An 18,901-nucleotide genomic window follows, 5' to 3' on the forward strand; every position below is an offset into this window, starting at 1 on the left:
CCTGGAGAGCCCCAGTTAACATCTCAATCTGCATTGATGTAAGGGTGACACTGGGGAAGTAAGTCTAGATTAAATGTTATCTGTATCTGTTTCCTGTTCCCTGTAAACCGCCCTGAGCCTTCGGGGGAGGGTGGTATATAAATATAAATAAATGGGAAGGTCCATGTCCATTGATCCTATGAAGCCACAGTCAAGACCAATTGTACTTCATGATACAGCAACTTCATATTATGGGTTCAGATCATTAATATTTTAACTAACCTTTGCTAGCAGACTGCCATGCATTTATGCAATCATACTAATCAGTGTTAGTTTGCTTAAACAATGGGTTCTTATGACATCTGAACTGAGCCCAGGTTTTAATTTTTGAAACTTTTAAAATCATGTTTCCCCTCCTTAATCTCACACCAAAAAGAAAATGTGAATATTTCCATAGTAACATCTTGCTCATAAATAAGCATGGGATGAGTCAGAATTCTTTTTTTTTTTAATAGAAAGTTTTTTATTTTATTTTCCAGAGTTGAAGACAGTGAGATACATGCAATCTACATTGTTAATACAGAAAAGGAGAGCTATGCTCTTCATTTGATACACTTAGTTCCCCATTTTAATCCCTTTTGTAAATAATTCAGGTAAGGGCCCCATTGTTCTTGAAAGGCCTCTTCTATTCTTCCGTTAACTATTAGTGTCAGTTTGGCTATCTTGGCAAGGTCAGCTAGTTTATTCACCCAGTCTTCTGTCGAGGGTAGTTCTTGCGTTTTCCATTTCTTTGCCAATTCTAGTTTTGCTGCCGTCGTCGCATAGAAGAAGAAGCTCTGTATGTGGGTTAGGAAGCACTATGGAAAAACATTTTGGTTCCCCGTTTCAATCTTAGAACCCTCTTCTCTCCATTTAAGATTATAAGACTGGCTACAATATTATGGACTTTTACCCAAAGCTTATAGACTTTTTATAGGCTTTTTCACGTTTACACCACATTTAAAAAGAGAAGTCTGCTTTGTTACCATCATTTCAACATTTGTTTGCATAGTTTCTGATATTTTTAACAATCATAAACAGTTTATACTTAACGTAGTCCTAGAGCCCTCCACATTTCCACTAGAAAAAGGGGAAAAGGGAAAAAAAAAATAAGCCTGCTTAGTTGTACAGAAAGAAGAGAAACAAATATATATAAGTGTACATTGTTAATACCGGAAATAATAAAATGGAGTCTTCATTAATTAGTAGAATAAATTTTTCGTTAGTTATATTTACACCTCCTCAGTTAGAAACCTCCTTTTAGTTATACTTTAAATTTAGGCTGAAAGTCACTACAGAGATATGTTAGATAATTCAAATTCAGCTATCATAGAAAATCTAAAACCCCACACTATAATGTAAGCCCATTCCATTAGGTGTCTCCTTTTAGTTATGCTTTGATTTTGGGCTGGTAGACACTGCGAAATTAGGTTTATTAATACAAATTCAGCTTACTTAAAAGATCTTAGACCCCAGATTAACTTCTTAACTAGTTATATTGCCTATATGGGAGGTAAAAGAGGAAAAGAATTTCAACCACTGTGTTATATTTCCATTCCCCAAGCTTCTTAAGGGGGTCTCATTTCGAGGCTTATTACGTCTTGTGGCTCCCGTTGACTAATGTTCTGTGGATGAGTCAGAATTCTTAAGCCCACAATGTCAGATTTCACATTTACAAAAACCCATACATTGAAGCAGGAAAATGACCTCTAGCTGTACACAAGAGTTGGCTAGTGGGTCATGTTCAGTTCAGTGTCATCGGCATGCATGTATTTATTTGCTTCTCCAAATCAGCACACAACAGGCAAAATAGGGTTGTTCGCTCCTGGTTGGGAATTACTGGGAGATTTTGAGGGTGGAGATTGAGGGGGGCAGGGTTTAGGGAGGGGAGTGACTTCAATGGAGTAAAGTGCTAGAGAGTCCACCCTGCAAAGCATACATTTCCCCCAGGTGAACTGATCTCTGCTTCCTGGAAATAAGTTGTAAGAGCAGGAGATCTTCAGTGAACACCTGGAGGTTGGCAAGCCTAAGGATAAAGCGTAAAATATGTTCAATGTATATTCTAAATACACTCAGTGGCATTAGTCCTAGTAAAACGATAAGCATGTTATTAAAATCAAACATTTACAGCAAAATAAAAACACCATTACAACTATTCAGTACAACTGTTCATAAAAAAAGTTTAAGCCAACCACTCCAGAACAGGCATTTACTGAAAGCAAATCAACAGCAAAACTCAGGAGACAGTGATGACGTAAAATGTAAACAGTAAACAACTGACAGAATATCTAAGCCAGACTTTTTCAACCAGGGTTTTGTGAAACCCTGGTGTTTCTTGATGGCCCTGGAAGGGTTTCCTGAATGAGTGGGAGTTAATTAATTTTATTTAATATATTTTAAAAATTTGTCAGGCATTTACCTGGTGATATGACCATCATATAGAGCCTCTTGTGGCGCAGAGTGGTAAGGCAGCTGTCTGAAAGCTTTGCCCATGAGGCTGGGAGTTCAATCCCAGCAGCCGGCTCAAGGTTGACTCAGCCTTCCATCCTTCCGAGGTCGGTAAAATGAGTACCCAGCTTGCTGGGGGGTAAACGGTCATGACTGGGGAAGGCACTGGCAAACCACCCCGTATTGAGTCTGCCATGAAAACGCTAGAGGGCGTCACCCCAAGGGTCAGACATGACTCGGTGCTTGCACAGGGGATACCTTTACCTTTACCTTTTATGACCATCATGGCCAATAATGGGCCTGGAGGGGTGGGAAAGGGAGTGGCCCTGGGTGGGCACGTACACAGTTATGTCTCCCAACCATATTCAGCATGATCACGCCACTTCTGGGTTCTCTAGAAACATGAAGAATGTTTCAGAGGTTTTACAACAGTAAAGAAGTTGAGAAAGAAAAACCATAAGCAGATAATAATATAGAGCGTCTTGTGGTGCAGAGTGGTAAGGCAGCAGACATGCAGTCTGAAGCTCTGCTCATGAGGCTGGGAGTTCAATCCCAGCAGCTGGCTCAAGGTTGACTCAGCCTTCCATCCTTCCGAGGTCAGTAAAATGAGTACCCAGCTTGCTGGGGGATAAACGGTAATGACTGGGGAAGGCACTGGCAAACCATCCTGTATTTAGTCTGCTATGAAAACACAATAGGGTGTCACCCCAAGGGTCAGACATGACCCGGTGCTTGCACAGGGGATACCTTTACCTTTACCTACAGATGGGGTGGGGCTGGAATTAGTGGTCAGATTCAGACAGGAAAGAAGAGATTCTTCAAGTACCTGACTCCCAAGCTAGCTATTTATTCATTCATTTAAAAGGGGGTGGGGGTGGGGCTGGAGAACAAAAGAGGAAACCCCTTAAAGTCAAACAACCCCTTACAATCTGACTTGCTGGGAGGGTGGTATACAAATAAAATAAATAATTTTTTTTTATTTAAAAGATACATAGAGACAAGACAAAAAGATAAGAGTGGTGAGAGATTTATACAAGTTCCAATAAACAATACATAAATATAAATAATAAATATCTAAAAGTAAGTCTGTATGTAATTGCTATCTAGATGCATTCAAATGCTGATAGAGATCTAGGCCTGCAAGCTCTAGACTTACCAAAGAGGTTATTCTCCCAGTGTCATAAGCAACTCTCAAACGGTTCAAAGGTGAGACCCAAAAGAACTTTGAATTTGGGTTGCAAGCAAACGGAGAACTAATTAGATGCTTCTTAGAACAGGCAGAATGTGATTGCATCAATCAAGAGCACTCTAAATGATGGTGCTATGGATCTTCTACGTGGACTCATCTGCTTAGGGTACCATAGAGAATGTGTGAGTCTATCAAGAATCAAGGCCACAAGTATTGAGGTAAATCTTCTTTTTTTTTGTAATCAAGGTATGCAAGTTACATGGTCTTAGTCTTTACAAAAATTGTTCTCTGGTTATTGGTTTTAGGAAACAGGATGGCCACCTAGACAATAGCTCCCTGCCTCCTTACAATGTAATGCAGGATGCAAACGTCCTTGCTTTTAGGATACAAGGAAGCTTTCAGTCGCGTGATTGATGTTATGTATTTCCCTCTTTGCATTTCCCTCCTCTCCCAAGATGAGTAATGCCAAACTTCTGATTTGCTGGCCTGTGACCTAAAGATCTACTATTTCCAAACTCCTGTATCCTGAAGCCCTTTTCCTGCTGCATAGTATAGTACTATTCAGTCAATCAATCTTTATCTTTTTTTGTATTCCGCCCTTCCCTAATCGGCTCAGGGCGGGTAACAACAGGTTTTTCAAACGATCGATAAACACCCAATGAGATCGTGTTATGCCTCAGCTATGAATTTCGGACATTCCAAATCCCGTAGGGAAACTGAAGGTTGAGCATGTTGGTCGTGTGTGTGTGAGTGAAAAAGCAATAGCGTCGTAATACCTTGTTCAGAAGGAACAGGCAAAATGTGACCGGTTGCTTGGACTTCATCACAGCGCTACTGTGTTTTGACTCCCGCCTCTTCCCCCCCCTCCCCCCATTTGTGGCACTAGCGGTGTGGCCGTGATGTCCCCCTTGAAGCAGCGTCTTCAGTGATTCTAGGAAGAAGCACGCCAGTGGAGCGAAAGAAGCGGAAAGCATTATTCGTAGAAGACAACTGGGCACAGTACATTCATAATAAGAACTGCAACGCACCGGGGAACCCCCCCCCACCCCCCGCATACACACACCCCATAACCCATAGCGAACCATCCATATCTTGTGGGGTTCGGAGCATTCAGAAGATATTCCCGTGGTTCCTGTTTCGGCCCCCATATTCTAACGGGGGGGGGGGGATGTAGAACCTATGGCTGCCAATGAATCCATGTCTGACGCGAACAAAATGGATAGCTAATTGTACAATGTCTGTGTGCAAAGATAGAGATTGCCCTTTATGCAAATAAAATCCAACCACAAGCGAACCACCAGAACTGTTTGGTTTCTTTAGATTGTTGTTTATACGTGTGCGTGTCTGCAATAGGCTTTCCTCTGTAACAAAATCAAGTTATTTAACAATTAAAGGGCGCAATTATTTGGGACGCCTCAAAATCAAAAGAATGACTGAAAAGAACAAGTCCGTTCTTTCAACTTTTCCTAGAATGCTGAGAACGTTCAAGCAGCCTGGCTCGTTGGTCTAGGGGTATGATTCTCGCTTAGGGTGCGAGAGGTCCCGGGTTCAAATCCCGGACGAGCCCTTTATTTTCTCCCTTTATCAAGGGCGCAGCAATTATGTATTTTTTGTATATTTGTTTCTAAGGTTTCCCCAAACAAATATTTTCATCATGTTTGCCGCTATAATTCTTATGCCACTTACTAGGGTACTATGAGATTGTGTGCATAACCCTACGGGAGATCGGGCAGCAAAAAATAAAGCTGATTTTCTTGTTTCTCTGTGCCTTGGTCTTTTCTTACATATAAAATAACCCTAATAATTAATTTATTCAATGATATTGGGGGGCGACGTGCAACGGAAGGATCCTGATCAGAAAATAAAATGAACGCTATTGTCCTGGTTGACTTTCAGTGAAAGCAAACCCCCTAATAAAATATTGTTTTGAGACTCCTTTAATTTATACGCACATGATCTGATACTGTCTTAAAGGTGCTACTGGACTCTGATGATATTGTTTTTTGTATTTTACGGTTCTCAGTCCGGCTCTTGAATAATGTTTACAGGCACCAACTGCAGCTTCATGGGGTAATATTTTGCTCCTCCTTTCAGCTCTTGGCGTTGCACGTTAATCTTTTCTTCTGGGGGTGGCGGGGTTGCATCGCCTCTCTAAGTGCAGCCTCTGGTACGTCTCCCCTCTCCCCGCCATCAAGCGCCTCTGTCCTCCACTAACCCTCGCTAAGAGGGCGATGAAACAGCTGTAAAATTAATGACCGTTGAATGCCCCCAAAATAGAAGAGAGCTTTTTATGCCCTCCCCACTTTCGGGCTCGTCCGGGATTTGAACCCGGGACCTCTCGCACCCGAAGCGAGAATCATACCCCTAGACCAACGAGCCGTTCTCAACACGCTGTTTCTCGGCCTGCTTCTTTACTTTTATCCCGCCCCCATTGCAGTACGCAAGTATTTCCCGTAGCCGTTTGCACGATTTCATGGCTACACATGGAATCACCCCTGCCATTTTTACGGATGGCTCCGTCCACGGTCCGTCCATCTCATTACTCGTTTGGATAGATCATCTGACCGCACGGCCTATCCGATTCCCTAACCCTGAGGGGGAGACGTAGGCGGGCGAGTCTGCGCGTAGTCGCCGCAGCTGCATTAGCGGTGAGGAGAGAACTGCGAGAGCTGGGTGTGTGGGAGCGCGATGGCTGGTGGCGGGGCTCAGAAACAAAACTCGGGGCTTGGAGCGGCCTTTTTGCACGCTCTTTCTCAGGCATCCGTTTTCTCCTGCGGAGACGCGCCATCTCTGCCTACTAGTTCTCCGACCGGTGAAACCTTAGCAGGGCTTAGCTGCTGACCTTTTTATTGCTGCGCAAAGCAACTAGGCAGAAGCAATTCAGAGTCCAGTGGCATCTTTCAGACCAACACATTTTTATTCAAGGCATGCCTTTGTTGGTCTGAAAGGACGGTGCCACTGGACTCTGAATTGTTTCTGCTGCTTCAGACCAACACGGCTTCCCACCTGATTCCAACTAGGAAGACGTCTCGGATAATGGTGGAGCTTTGTGGTAAATAAGGTGGCCAGCTCCCAGCTCTCTTCCAGACATTAAGTGCTTTATAGCAGGCGGAGATAGGTAGACGGTGCTCTTTGGGGGAAAGAGAATCTGTTCGCTAGTTTTTGTTCATATACTTACTGAACGTACAGAACCGGTGTCATCTTTTTTTTAAAAAAAAGTTTGCTAATCTGATGTATACGGAATTTGGGCTTAAATATTCTGTGCAATAAACGCACAAAGGAAATTTTACCCTCAATTTCAATCTCGAATTCAATGCAATTGCTTCCATAGTTATTTTGTCATAATTGTACACATTAAAATAAAATTAGAAAAACAAAAATCTTTGCATTAAAAACCGGTGGCTGATACATTTGGGGGAGGGGGGGAGGGAGGAGGCTCAGCCTTTTTGAGCCTGCAGGCATCTTTGGCATTTTAGGCTGCTGGTGGTGTATGCTGTCCCAAAATGGCTGCCACGAGGGGTGCAGCCAAATGGAATACTCCCTCACACTTCGGGAAGCAGGCAAGCCCAATGGAACCACGAAGGAACATTTACCTGCAAAGCTAATCCTCCAGAGCAGGGGTAGTCAAACTGCGGCCCTCCAGATGTTCATGGACTACAATGCTGGCAGGGGCTCATGGGAGTCCATGGACATCTGGAGGGCCACAGTTAGACTAACCCCGCTCTAGAGTCCAGTGCATCCTTTCTCAACCTTTTGGCCATAGAGGAGCCCCTGAAATAATTTTTCAGACTTTGATGTGCCCCAAAAGTGATGTTAGCTGGCCATATATCCTGCCACACCCCCAAAACGGACATCACTACCTGCCCCCTTAGCCCTCCTTTTGATCCCGCCCACTGCTTTTACTACTATGGTGACTTGGCCTCATGTAGGTCAGAAAGAAGAGTAGGGGCTTGGAAGACAGTGTGGACTCTCCCCCACCCCTTATTTTGTTGTTATGTGCGAAGTCGTGTCCGACCCATCGCGACTCCATGGACAATGATCCTCCAGGCCTTCCTGTCCTCTACCATTCCCCGGAGTCCATTTAAGTTTGCACCTACTGCTTCAGTGACTCCATCCAGCCACCTCATTCTCTGTCGTCCCCTTCTTCTTTTGCCCTCGATCGCTCCCAGCATTAGGCTCTTCTCCAGGGAGTCCTTCCTTCTCATGAGGTGGCCAAAGTATTTGAGTTTCATCTTCAGGATCTGGCCTTCTAAAGAGCAGTCAGGGTTGATCTCCTCTAGGACTGACCGGTTTGTTCGCCTTGCAGTCCAAGGGACTCGCAAGAGTCTTCTCCAGCACCAGAGTTCAAAAGCCTCAATTCTTTGACGCTCGGCCTTCCTTATGGTCCAACTTTCGCAGCCATACATTGCAACTGGGAAGACCATAGCCTTGACTAAATGCACTTTTGTTGGCAGGGTGATGTCTCTGCTTTTTAGGATGCTGTCTAGATTTGTCATAGCTTTCCTCCCCAGGAGCAAGCGTCTTTTAATTTCTTTGCTGCAGTCCCCATCTGCAGTGATCTTGGAACCCAGGAAAATAAAATCTGTTACTATCTCCATTTCTTCCCCATCTATTTGCCAGGAATTGAGAGGGCCGGATGCCATGATCTTTGTTTTCTTGATGTTGAGTTTCAAGCCAACTTTTGCACTCTCCTCCTTCACCCGCATCAACAGGCTCTTTAGTTCCTCTTCACTTTCTGCCATTAGAGTGGTATCATCTGCATATCTGAGGTTGTTGATATTTCTCCCTGCAATCTTGATCCCAATTTGTGACTCCTCTAATCCTGCATTTCTCATGATGTGCTCTGCATACAAGTTAAATAGGCAAGGCGACAGTATACAGCCTTGCCGAACTCCTTTCTCAACTTTGAACCAGTCAGTGATTCCATGTTCACTTCTCACTGTTGCTTCTTGACCTGCATATAAATTTCTCAAGAGACAAATAAGATGCTCTGGTATTCCCATCTCTTTAAGAACTTGCCACAATTTGTTGTGCTCCACACAATCAAAGGCTTTTAGCATAGTCAATGAAGCAGAAGTAGACGTTCTTCTGGTACTCCCTAGCTTTCTCCATGATCTAGCGTATGTTGGCAATTTGATCTCTAGTTCTTCTGCCTCTTCGAAATCCTGCCTGTACTTCTGGAAGTTCTCGGTCCACATATTGCTGGAGCCTAGCTTGTAGGATTTTGAGCATAACTTTGCTAGCATGAGAAATGAGTGCAGTGGTGCGGTAGTTTGAACATTCTTTGGCATTGCCCTTCTTTGGGATTGGAATGTAAACTGACCTTTTCCAATCCTGTGGCCATTGTTGAGTTTTCCAAATTTGCTGGCATATTGAGTATAGCACTTTTACTCCATCGTCCTTTAAGATTTTGAATAGTTCAACTGGAATGCTGTCACCACCACTAGCTTTATTGTTGCTCAGACTTCCTAAGGCCCATTTGACTTCACATTCCAGGATGTCTGGCTCCAGGTCAGTAACTACCCCACTGTGGTCATCAGGGATGTTAAGCTCGCTCTTGTATAGTTGTTCTGTATAATTTTGCCACCTTTGTTTAATCTCTTCTGCTTCTGTGAGGTCCCTACCATTTTGGTCCCTTATCATACCCAACTTTGCATGAAACGTTCTCTTCATATCTCCAATTTTCTTGAAAAGATCTCTGGTCCACCCCATTCTATTGTTTTCTTCTATTTGTTTGTACTGTTCATTTAAGAAGGCATTCTTATCTCTTCTAGCTTTTCTCTGGAATTCTGCATTCAATTATACCCCTTATACCATGGCACTTCAGAGCTCCTGCAGACCCCCTGGGGTCCACAGACCCTATTTGGAAATCCCTGGTCTAGAGGAAAACTTCCGTTTGAATGAGGGCAGACAATAACCCATAGCCCTGCCTTACACTGGCCTCACACACTTTCTAAAAAGCTCAGCAGTTGCCAAGTAGGGATGTTGGAAACACAGTGGCATCACTTGTGATACAACTCCAAAGTAATATTATCAAGTATAGGTGATACTCTACTATTCACTGATCAGCCTCAGCATTTCCTCTGGGATTGTTTTCTGCTGAGCAGTGGTGGGCAAAGCCCACATGGACACCCTGGTACCCACAGGTGCCGCACTGGAGAACCCTGTTTTAAAATAACAGAACCCTTATTTCACCGCAGCTTTGTACCACAAACAGGCATGTTTTCCCCATTATTAATTCCAGAATAGGCTCTTCTTCAGTGTGGTCTAAATAAATGACTCCAGAAGTTTTCTAACGCTAATCTAGGATTCATATTAGGGATGTGAAGCCCCCAAAGATCCACTAAATATACTTAAGACTGGAAGCTTAGGGAACACTGGTCTTGTGGCAAAAGCAGTCAGTACAAATACTGAGACTAAAGACATCATAATTGTTCTAGTAACTTCAAGGTACCATGCCACCAGCAATAATAAAATATCTTCCAAATATTATTAAAAACAAAATGTTAACAATTACCAACAGGACCACTTCACAAGTGAGGACAAAGACACTCCACAAAAATCCAATTTAATTGCCTCTCCTAAAGATTTCCCAAAGGCTCAAGGAAAAGGATGCTTGAATGCCTCCAGGCAGACAGTGCCAAAGAGCGGTTGTTGCAAAGGGAGAAAAAGCTTGAAAATGGATTGTGATGGCTTGTGAAAAACATGAAGGGCTTATAGGTAAGAATCAATGGTACTCCCTCTGCTATGTTCACAGTTGCCATCACCCAGCAGAGCCATATTTACTTCCATCCCTGGCATGAGACCTGCACCTTATGAAAGCTCACAGTTTCTGGTCTTCTGGGGATAGCTGTTGCAAGGTGGGAAGCACCTCTCATTCACAAGGGCTTTGCCCGTTTTGCTGAAACTTGGGGGCAGGTGCCATATTAGTGAACAGTGCCTGGAAGAGTCACAGGTAGCATGTCAGAATCACGTGACTCCCAACCCACTGAGTAAAATGGATACAGCTCATTGGTGCAATGGTTTTAAAACTGATTTAATATTGGTCTGTTCTCATTAAAAGGAAAGCAGCCACATTTTGACTATTGGTAATTTATGAATTGTTTTCATAAACTACCTTATATAGAACATGTTCTGGTAGTGCTAACTAGTCATAGCTATCCCACATCAAGTGTACATGTAATTTACAGGTGAAGGGTATGTGTATACACGGCTTTTGTCTCTTCTTGAAGCTTCCAAAGAACATTCAACCATATTAAGGCTATATATAGTTAGGGGGGAAGGGAATGGCAAACCACCCTGTATTGAGTCTGCCAAGAAAACACTAGAGGGCATCACCCCAAGGGTCAGACATGGCTCGGTGCTTGCACAGGGGATACCTTTATCTTATAGTTAGGGCTATTTTTGAGGGGCATTTGGTATCTACTGTAGCTTTGCATAGGTGTCATGTAGGTGCTGCGCATGGATTAAGAGCCCTTTAAATGCAACCCCAGAATGCTTTTTGGCAGCATCCACATGGGAGAGGCTTCCCATTTTAAACTCCATCAAATTCGAACTCTTTGGCTGCAGTGTACAAGACTCAGCTCTTAGTTTGGCTGTTTATCCTCCCTGCTGTACCTCATGGGACCTTTCTTTTCCAACAACGCTTGTCTCATTTTGCTAATGAAATCCTGATACTGGAACAAGCATTACTGAGGTATATGTTGGAAACCCATAAAATGTCAAATCTCTCCACAAGGCTAGACTTTGTTTACCAGCAAGTGGCTTTATCCATCCCTGCTTTCTTTAATCTGGCTAATTTCATTTTAAATAGAGCTTGTTAAAGGTAACGGGAATTGTGCTGAGCTGGTACAATCATGTGGGCTCTTGATTCTGGCACGTCTCCCCCCCCCCCCCCCCCATAAAACGTTTTTATTTGGCTGCGTATTTCTTTAGCCCCAAATCTTCCATATTTAAATGTAATTCCTTAGAAATGCAGAGACTACATTGAAGTCTTTCACAGTAATAACAATACTGTCAATTGTTGCATGCCTTGACAGACCTCTTGCTGTAACCACCCTTACCTGAGTTATAAGGTACTGAGGCTACACCTCAGACTGAACAGCATTGGCAATCTCTGTGTTCAGGAGTCCTCCTCTGCCATTCAGACATTTTTTTTTAGAGAAAATACACTCCTCAGTGTTTCCCTCCAAGGACTATTCTTGTGAAAGTTAATGTGAGAATAGAACAGTTAACTCTGTTTTGGTTACCAGAATGGTCCATCTTGCAGTGTGTTTATCACTACTTGAGCTTTTAAAGTTAATATTAAATAGCTTTCTAGCAGGTAAGTTTCTGGGATTGCATTGTATATGCTATAAATGATGGGTTCTGGGAACCTTATATTTGAACACTAACACCCTCTCTCTTTCATGCCTCATGATCATTAATGCTTTGGAAACTCCCTTGAGTTTTAAAGATGGTTTACCATGTTAAGTGGAAGCTGTAAAATGGGAAAAGTCAGCTGGGTAGATGGAATTAGATGTGCGTTTTCTGGCTTATAGTGTTTATCTTTGTGCACATTGTGCTTTTAAAAGAAAACAAATGTTTCAGAAGATACTTTCAAAAGTGAGTACCTGTGTTGGTCTGCAGCAGAACAGCTAAGCACCTTAGAGACTCAAGGCATTTCCACACATCAGAAAAAACAGTGTTACACCAGCAGAATGGCATAACACTAAACATTATAGCTCCTCCAAACCCCTCCTCACCTTTTTGCTGTCTCGCTTTTGTCTGCTGCCTTTTCATGCTTCTCACCCTCCACAAGTACTGCTAGAAATGGCAGAAGAGAGCAATACGCTTTCACATGACTCTCTTCCGCCTGTCATTCAATCCAGGCAGCCAGTCCCCTTTCTCCGTGTTTTAAAGGTCCCGCAATGCCCGCTATTTTTTTAAATTCACAGTTCTCCATTTAAATGCCTATATGCATATAACTTTAAAAAAATAATCTTGTTCCTGGTTATTTTTGGGGGGGGGGGGAATTTTAGAGAGGCATGCTTTTTGTTACAACTTTGGAATGAAAATATTATTTCTGGCATTGCCTGCACGCTTGTCCGCCTATTCGTTGCTCCAGGATGTTAGACCTTTAAAAAAAAGATATTCCCATCCTTCAGGAACAAGGGAGAGGGAGGCAGGTGTGAGGGTGGGATGAGGCAGGCACCTTTAGTGTGTTTGAGCCTCCACACCTTCCCTCTGCTGATTGCCTGCTGGTTGCTCTCCTGTAGCTCATGCTAAATAGGTTGGGGAATCCACTTTATGCAATTCCCCAACTAGTGCTTTAAAATGGAGGATGTAGCTGGCTGGTTACTGCCCAGACGCTGGATGCTGGCGATATCATACAGAGGGGCTGGAATATAACAACTACATAAGTTAAGCATTTCACTACATTTAAAGGGTGCAGAAATGCCCCAAAATTATGAGAGTCAAAGCTCCTTTCTTTAGAAAGCTTGTACTCTGAAAGTCTTGTTCATGCTTTAAGGTAATATGCCCTGACTTGGATAGCCCAGACTAGCCGGATCTTGTGAGTTTTTGGAACAGGGTTGTCCCTGGTAAGTATTTGGAAGGGAGACCACCAAGGAAAACGAGGGTCATGATGTAGAACCAGGCAATGCCAAATCACCTCTGAAAGTCCTTTGTCTTGAAAACTCTATGGGGCCACTGTAAGTTAACTCACTTGTTGGCAAAACAACAAGGTTCTAGTGGACAAATCTATCTTTGTATTGAATCTATAATACTTTCCTAGTAATACTTTCCTTGTTATTCTCGGGTGGAGATGTGAAGTACCCATTAAGAACAGCAACATACTGCATCCTGAGTCACAAATTGTAACTTTAAATGCAAGAATAAATGTGTCCTTTATGAGCGTAAGGACGAGAACTGCAATGCAAGATGTATGTTGTAACCTGTTGGTCCATTTTCACTAGACTAAGAAAAGGTACCAAAATTTTGGAACTTCCTCCCCAAAGAGATTCTTCTGTCTCCCTCTATTCTTATTTTCTGCCAAGATGAAGACATGTTTTTTTGCCGTACTCACACTGTTACCAGCCCTCCTCCCTAGTTGTTCTGTGTGTTTATATGTTTTATTATCTGAAGAAGTGTGTGTGCACACAAAAGCTTATACCTTGAATAAGACTTTGTTGGACTCAGACTTTATTCTACTGCTTCAGACCAACATGGCTTACCCCCTGAATCTATGTGATTTTTCGCACAGAGGTGGACAGTGCAGGCAACCTCCTGCTTGCAAACGTTTGATTGTAAACCATGCACTTTGGCACTTCCTGATGGGAGACCCCTCCCGCGTTATTCCACCGTCTTGTTACGGCTTTTCCCTTACCGACAAGGCTGTGGAGAAGGCAGAAGTGTGGATAACCTGCAGGTTTCCCCCCACTTCTCAGGTTGTCAGTCACTGCAAGCTACCAATCCACTTATGGTGATGGTTTTGGGGACTCATGCTTGCTTCTCTCCTAAGTCCCAAAATTAATTTAAAAAATGCTTCCATGTTCCTACGGGATCACACTATAACAATAAAACATTTCTAGAGATTTCTTTTTTAAAGATTTCTTTTCGAGTCAGCTTGGTGTAGTGGTGAGGAGTGCAGGCTTCTAATCCAGCAAGCCAGGTTTGATTCCGCACTCCCCCACCTGCATCCAGCTGGGTGACCTTGGGTTCACCACAGCACTGATAAAGCTGTTCTGACTGAGCAGTAATATCAGGGCTCTCTCAGCCTCACCCACCTCACAGAGTGTCTGTTGTGGGGAAAGGGAAGGCAAATGTAAGCCACTTTGAGGTGCCTTCCGGTAGAAAAAAGTGGCATATAAGAACCAACTGTTGTTGTTGTTATTGTCGTTGTTGTTGTCATTGTTCTTCTAATGGTCTCGATTTCTGTTTGGGTAGATTTCTGATAGACTGGCCATGTTACTGTGCACACTGAAGAGAACACGACAGTACATTTTATTTCCACTGATACACGGGCATGTCACCTTGTGGTCCCGTAGGAATGCAGACCACACCATTTTAAAAAAATAGTGATCCGGAAATGGAGAGGGCAAGGGTAGGCAAAACACTAGCAAGACTGTTGTGCATGTCTTCTTTCAGACAGGGTTGCCCCTGTTTGTGCCTCATTGTGAGCCACGACAAGGGGAACTGGATTCTCCTGCATTCCCTCATCATGGGGCAATGGGGACGAAAACTCGTGCCAACCACTGGAGAGCTATGGCTTGTCACCGAAATCATGAGGAAGCAGCATTAAAACCTGTGAACAATGAGAGGCTGGACAGGAGAAAATTCCTTGTGTGGAAATGGTCTGTGTTATAATAATAATCTTTATTCTTATTTCACACTCTTCCTGGCAGCTCAGGGTGGGTTACAACAAACCTGAAATGGGACTCATTAGGCAGTTCATAGGCATCTCTTCCAACGCACTCTTCAGACAAGCTAGGTCCAGAAGTTTTGACAGCTGTCTTTTCTCGGATTTATCCTCTGAGAGCAAGAACTGGACTGAAATCCTTAGCAAGTATACATTTCCATATCAGTTCACTGGCTCATGCAGCAGCCCAGGAAGAGGATAAAGTATCCTTGTTTTTACCCAAAGAAACATGGCAGACTCAGTATCTTGTTATAACAGATGGTTCCCACAAAAAAATTCTGAATGTGTTAGGTCTCTGACTTTGCCATGAGCACCGTCAACAGTGCTTATATTTCAAGTACTTTAACAATTATTTTGAGTTAAATCAATCAAGTTATTGCAGATTATATGTTACCAATATGAATTTTGGTTTTTATAAATGATATATATCCAGATAACAAATACAGAGAAATTATTCTGCATTTAAAACAGCTTTGGCCATATATTACAATTCTATCAGGGCAAGCAAAAGAGGTCATTTTTTCACAAAATGTCATCTTAATGTATGAAATTCATTGCTGCAGAATGTTGTGACAGCTATTAGAATCGATTACTTTAAAAAAGAAGGGGGTAGATAAATTCACAAGAAATAAGTACATTTTGTTGTTGTTGTTATGTGCGAAGTCGTGTCCGACCCATCGCGACCCCATGGACAATGATCCTCCAGGCCTTCCTGTCCTCTACCATTCCCCGGAGTCCATTTAAGTTTGCACCTACTGCTTCAGTGACTCCATCCATCCACCTCATTCTCTGTCGTCCCCTTCTTCTTTTGCCCTCGATCTCTCCCAGCATTAGGCTCTTCTCCAGGGAGTCCTTCCTTCTCATGAGGTGGCCAAAATATTTGAGTTTCATCTTCAGGATCTGGCCTTCTAAAGAGCAGTCAGGGCTGATCTCCTCTAGGACTGACTGGTTTGTTCGCCTTGCAGTCCAAGGGACTCGCAAGAGTCTTCTCCAGCACCAGAGTTCAAAAGCCTCAATTCTTTGACGCTCGGCCTTCCTTATGGTCCAACTTTCGCAGCCATACATTGCAACTGGGAAGACCATAGCCTTGACTAAACGCACTTTTGTTGGCAGGGTGATGTCTCTGCTTTTTAGGATGCTGTCTAGATTTGCCATAGCTTTCCTCCCCAGGAGCAAGCGTCTTTTAATTTCTTTGCTGCAGTCCCCATCTGCAGTGATCTTGGAGCCCAGGAAAATAAAATCTGTCACTATCTCCATTTCTTCCCCTTCTATTTGCCAGGAATTGAGAGGGCCGGATGCCATGATCTTTGTTTTCTTGATGTTGAGTTTCAAGCCAACTTTGGCACTCTCCTCCTTCACCCGCATCAACAGGCTCTTTAGTTCCTCTTCACTTTCTGCCATTAGAGTGGTATCATCTGCATATCTGATCTGCCATTAGAGTGGTATCATCTGCATATCATCTGCATACCCCCTTCAAGGATCGCTGCCTTGTTGTGGCAAGGGGGCTTGCGTAGTTCAGTGAAGCTATGAGCTATGCCGTGCAGGGCCACCCAAGACGGACAGGTCATAGCTGAGAGCTCTGACAAAAGGTGATCCACTGGAGAAGGCAATGGCAAACCACTCCAGTATCTTTGCCATGAAAACTCTATGGACAGTTCCAATAGGCATAATAAGTACATAAATGACTATTATTCAGAACAGCTTATAAACTTCCATATTCAACTGTATGTCTGAATGCTGGGTCCTTGCACTTTTGCCTCGTATGATATCCAGCTGACACAGCTTGACAGCCTGGATTGGCTTCTCACTTCATTATAAAACAATACTTACGTTCATATGTAATGTGGAAAACCACTGGAACATGGTCCTTCTTTTTGCGCACTTCCAGTTTAGTGCTATAATGCCAAACCAGTAATATGTAAAGTTTCTCTCTGGAATAGCATTGCCAATAGAGCTGAAGAATAATGTCCTATATCTTTAGTAGAGGCTTGGCAAGTGGCAGGTGAAGATCCTTGTGGCTTGGAGGTAAATCATGTCACCTGGTAAATATAATCCCATTAAATCTTTATTAAAGAGACAGGACATTTGTCTCCAGGCAGTTGGCAACCCATGGAGAGAGGCAATAACAGTGTGGATGTTTTTATGTTATTCCTCTACTGAACATATTTCTCTTATGCTGCCATTTGATGTGGCAGCCGTTACTTCCTCTACTATGAGCAGCTGGCATGGTGTTGCCATCTGTTTCTGACAATATGATCATGCCGTTACCAGCATTGGCTTTCTGAACTTTGCAAGATATGGTTTCCTGCACATAAGGTTTAACATGAGCACTGCTTCAGTTGAGTTCATAACGAAAGCAAATGTAAACCCTACACTGGCCCTACGGAGAGTCCCCTTTCTCCTAGGCTTTCCAGTCTACATAAAAAACAATCAGATAGTCGGGTAAACAGTGCCAAAGAGACCCAGAGCTCATTTAAGCCTTGTGTATAAAGACACCCACAGCCCAGCCCTCGTCCAGCAAAGCAAGAAGAGCTGAAGCATAACAGTCTCAATCATATCTTACCAAATGGAAAGTTTCCCTTAGCATACTTGTAAATTAGCCCGTAGTCCCTAACAAAACCCCAAAAGGCCTGTTCTGCGTGGGTCTGTCGGTGACTGTGTAACTAATATCCATGCAGTGGCGTGACAGCAGGCAACCCACAAGAGGTTTGGAAATGTCCACTTTAATCAGAAAACGTCATTAATATGCATTAGAGTTTTTTCCACTAGGAAAATGCTGTTACTGTTAGAGCTGGACAGCGGAGCGAAATGTGACGCCCCAGCAGCTGTTCCTTTCTGTAACTGAACAGAGGAGACTTTTCTTTGTCAATCTTCTTGGAGAATCACCAGCTTGAGAAGTGTAGTATAGTCTGTACCAGGCTGCCCTGCATCCAAGTCGACCAGCTTTGCTGCATTAAAGAGGCTAAGAACTGCCAAAAGGAAAAGAATAATACTGGCATCCTTGGGATTTTCAAATTCAGATGAGCTTGAGGTCATTCAGAAGCAAGCACTGTGCTGGGAATCCTACCTTGACCTCTGGGTCCGCATTCAGTGTACAACCATGTCTTGTGTTATCACAAACTGGTGCTTACTGCAGTTTCCATGTCTCTTGCAGGCTGAGGAGTCCCAGTGTCACGGGCTTCTGGTCCCTGCTGTGTGTTTTCAGTCTCACAGAAGTTATCTCCCCTCTTTCCTTTATCTTCAGTTCCCTGATCAGAACCATGGTTATCCTCCCTATCCAACAAAGTGCTCTTGCTCGACATTCCTTCTGTATTCTCTGCAGTGCTGCTGCTTGGATTTCTCTCATTGTCTTCCTTGATATTCTCAGATGGGTTTTTCTCTGCCAGGTTCTGGTGAGGCTTCTCTTCTTTGCTCTTCTGATCTACTGTCTCTTTTTCTGTTCCCATTTCTCTCTCTTTGTTTGCAGCTTTTCCAGACCTCTGACATGTTAGGGGTTTTTCATCAGATGAGCTCCTGTTTTGTTTTGCATTGTGGTCTATTCCATCTACAGGGGAAGAAAGTGATTTCACTGTCTTACTCATGTCCATGAATACACCATCCTCATCCTCCTCTTCCTTGGCACCATTTTCCTGAGGTGAAACAGGCACCCCAAAATCTTGGTCATCATACTCTGACTGTGACTTTCGAAATCTTCTCGAAGGAGGCCTGCGTTTCATTGATCCTCGTGTTCGTACCTAGAATGGATAATAAAACTAAGATTGAATATCATTAACTAGATTGACAATGCAAAGTCAGCAAAGATATCTAACAGGTGCTCGTACACCAATCTTATCAGCCATGTTCTAGTT

At 43.2% G+C, this 18,901-nt stretch overlaps 1 protein-coding gene, 2 long non-coding RNA genes and 2 other non-coding genes across 8 annotated transcripts in view; 3 read left to right on the forward strand and 2 right to left on the reverse strand.

Annotated features, from left to right (window-relative positions):
• LOC143840664 (uncharacterized) lies at nucleotides 1-4,906 on the forward strand. Its single transcript, XR_013232293.1, has 3 exons — nucleotides 1-58; nucleotides 3,739-3,873; nucleotides 4,542-4,906. It is a non-coding gene; the product is annotated as an uncharacterized LOC143840664 (long non-coding RNA).
• Nucleotides 4,907-5,150: 244 nt separating this feature from the next.
• On the forward strand, nucleotides 5,151-5,222 carry TRNAP-AGG (transfer RNA proline (anticodon AGG)). The gene has a single exon. It is a non-coding gene; the product is annotated as a tRNA-Pro (tRNA).
• A 740-nt stretch (nucleotides 5,223-5,962) lies between these two features.
• TRNAP-CGG (transfer RNA proline (anticodon CGG)) lies at nucleotides 5,963-6,034 on the reverse strand. Its single transcript has one exon. It is a non-coding gene; the product is annotated as a tRNA-Pro (tRNA).
• Nucleotides 6,035-6,197: 163 nt separating this feature from the next.
• LOC143839776 (uncharacterized) overlaps nucleotides 6,198-18,901 on the forward strand; it is a 60,580-nt gene continuing 47,876 nt past the window's right edge. Inside the window, exon 1 of the long non-coding RNA XR_013231854.1 lies at nucleotides 6,198-6,303. This is a non-coding gene — a long non-coding RNA (uncharacterized LOC143839776). The remainder of the gene's footprint in view (nucleotides 6,304-18,901) is intronic.
• The window catches only part of RCSD1 (RCSD domain containing 1), a 49,502-nt gene continuing 45,590 nt past the window's right edge, over nucleotides 14,990-18,901 (reverse strand). For all 4 annotated transcript variants that reach the window (XM_077342248.1, XM_077342249.1, XM_077342250.1 and 1 more), the window contains one exon: nucleotides 14,990-18,787. In XM_077342248.1, the coding sequence (XP_077198363.1) occupies nucleotides 18,167-18,787 (621 nt within the window). In that variant the 3' untranslated portion in view covers nucleotides 14,990-18,166. The remainder of the gene's footprint in view (nucleotides 18,788-18,901) is intronic.

The sequence above is a fragment of the Paroedura picta genome, chromosome 6 (genome assembly GCF_049243985.1).
Source record: "Paroedura picta isolate Pp20150507F chromosome 6, Ppicta_v3.0, whole genome shotgun sequence".
NCBI classification, from domain to species: Eukaryota; Metazoa; Chordata; class Lepidosauria; order Squamata; family Gekkonidae; genus Paroedura; species Paroedura picta.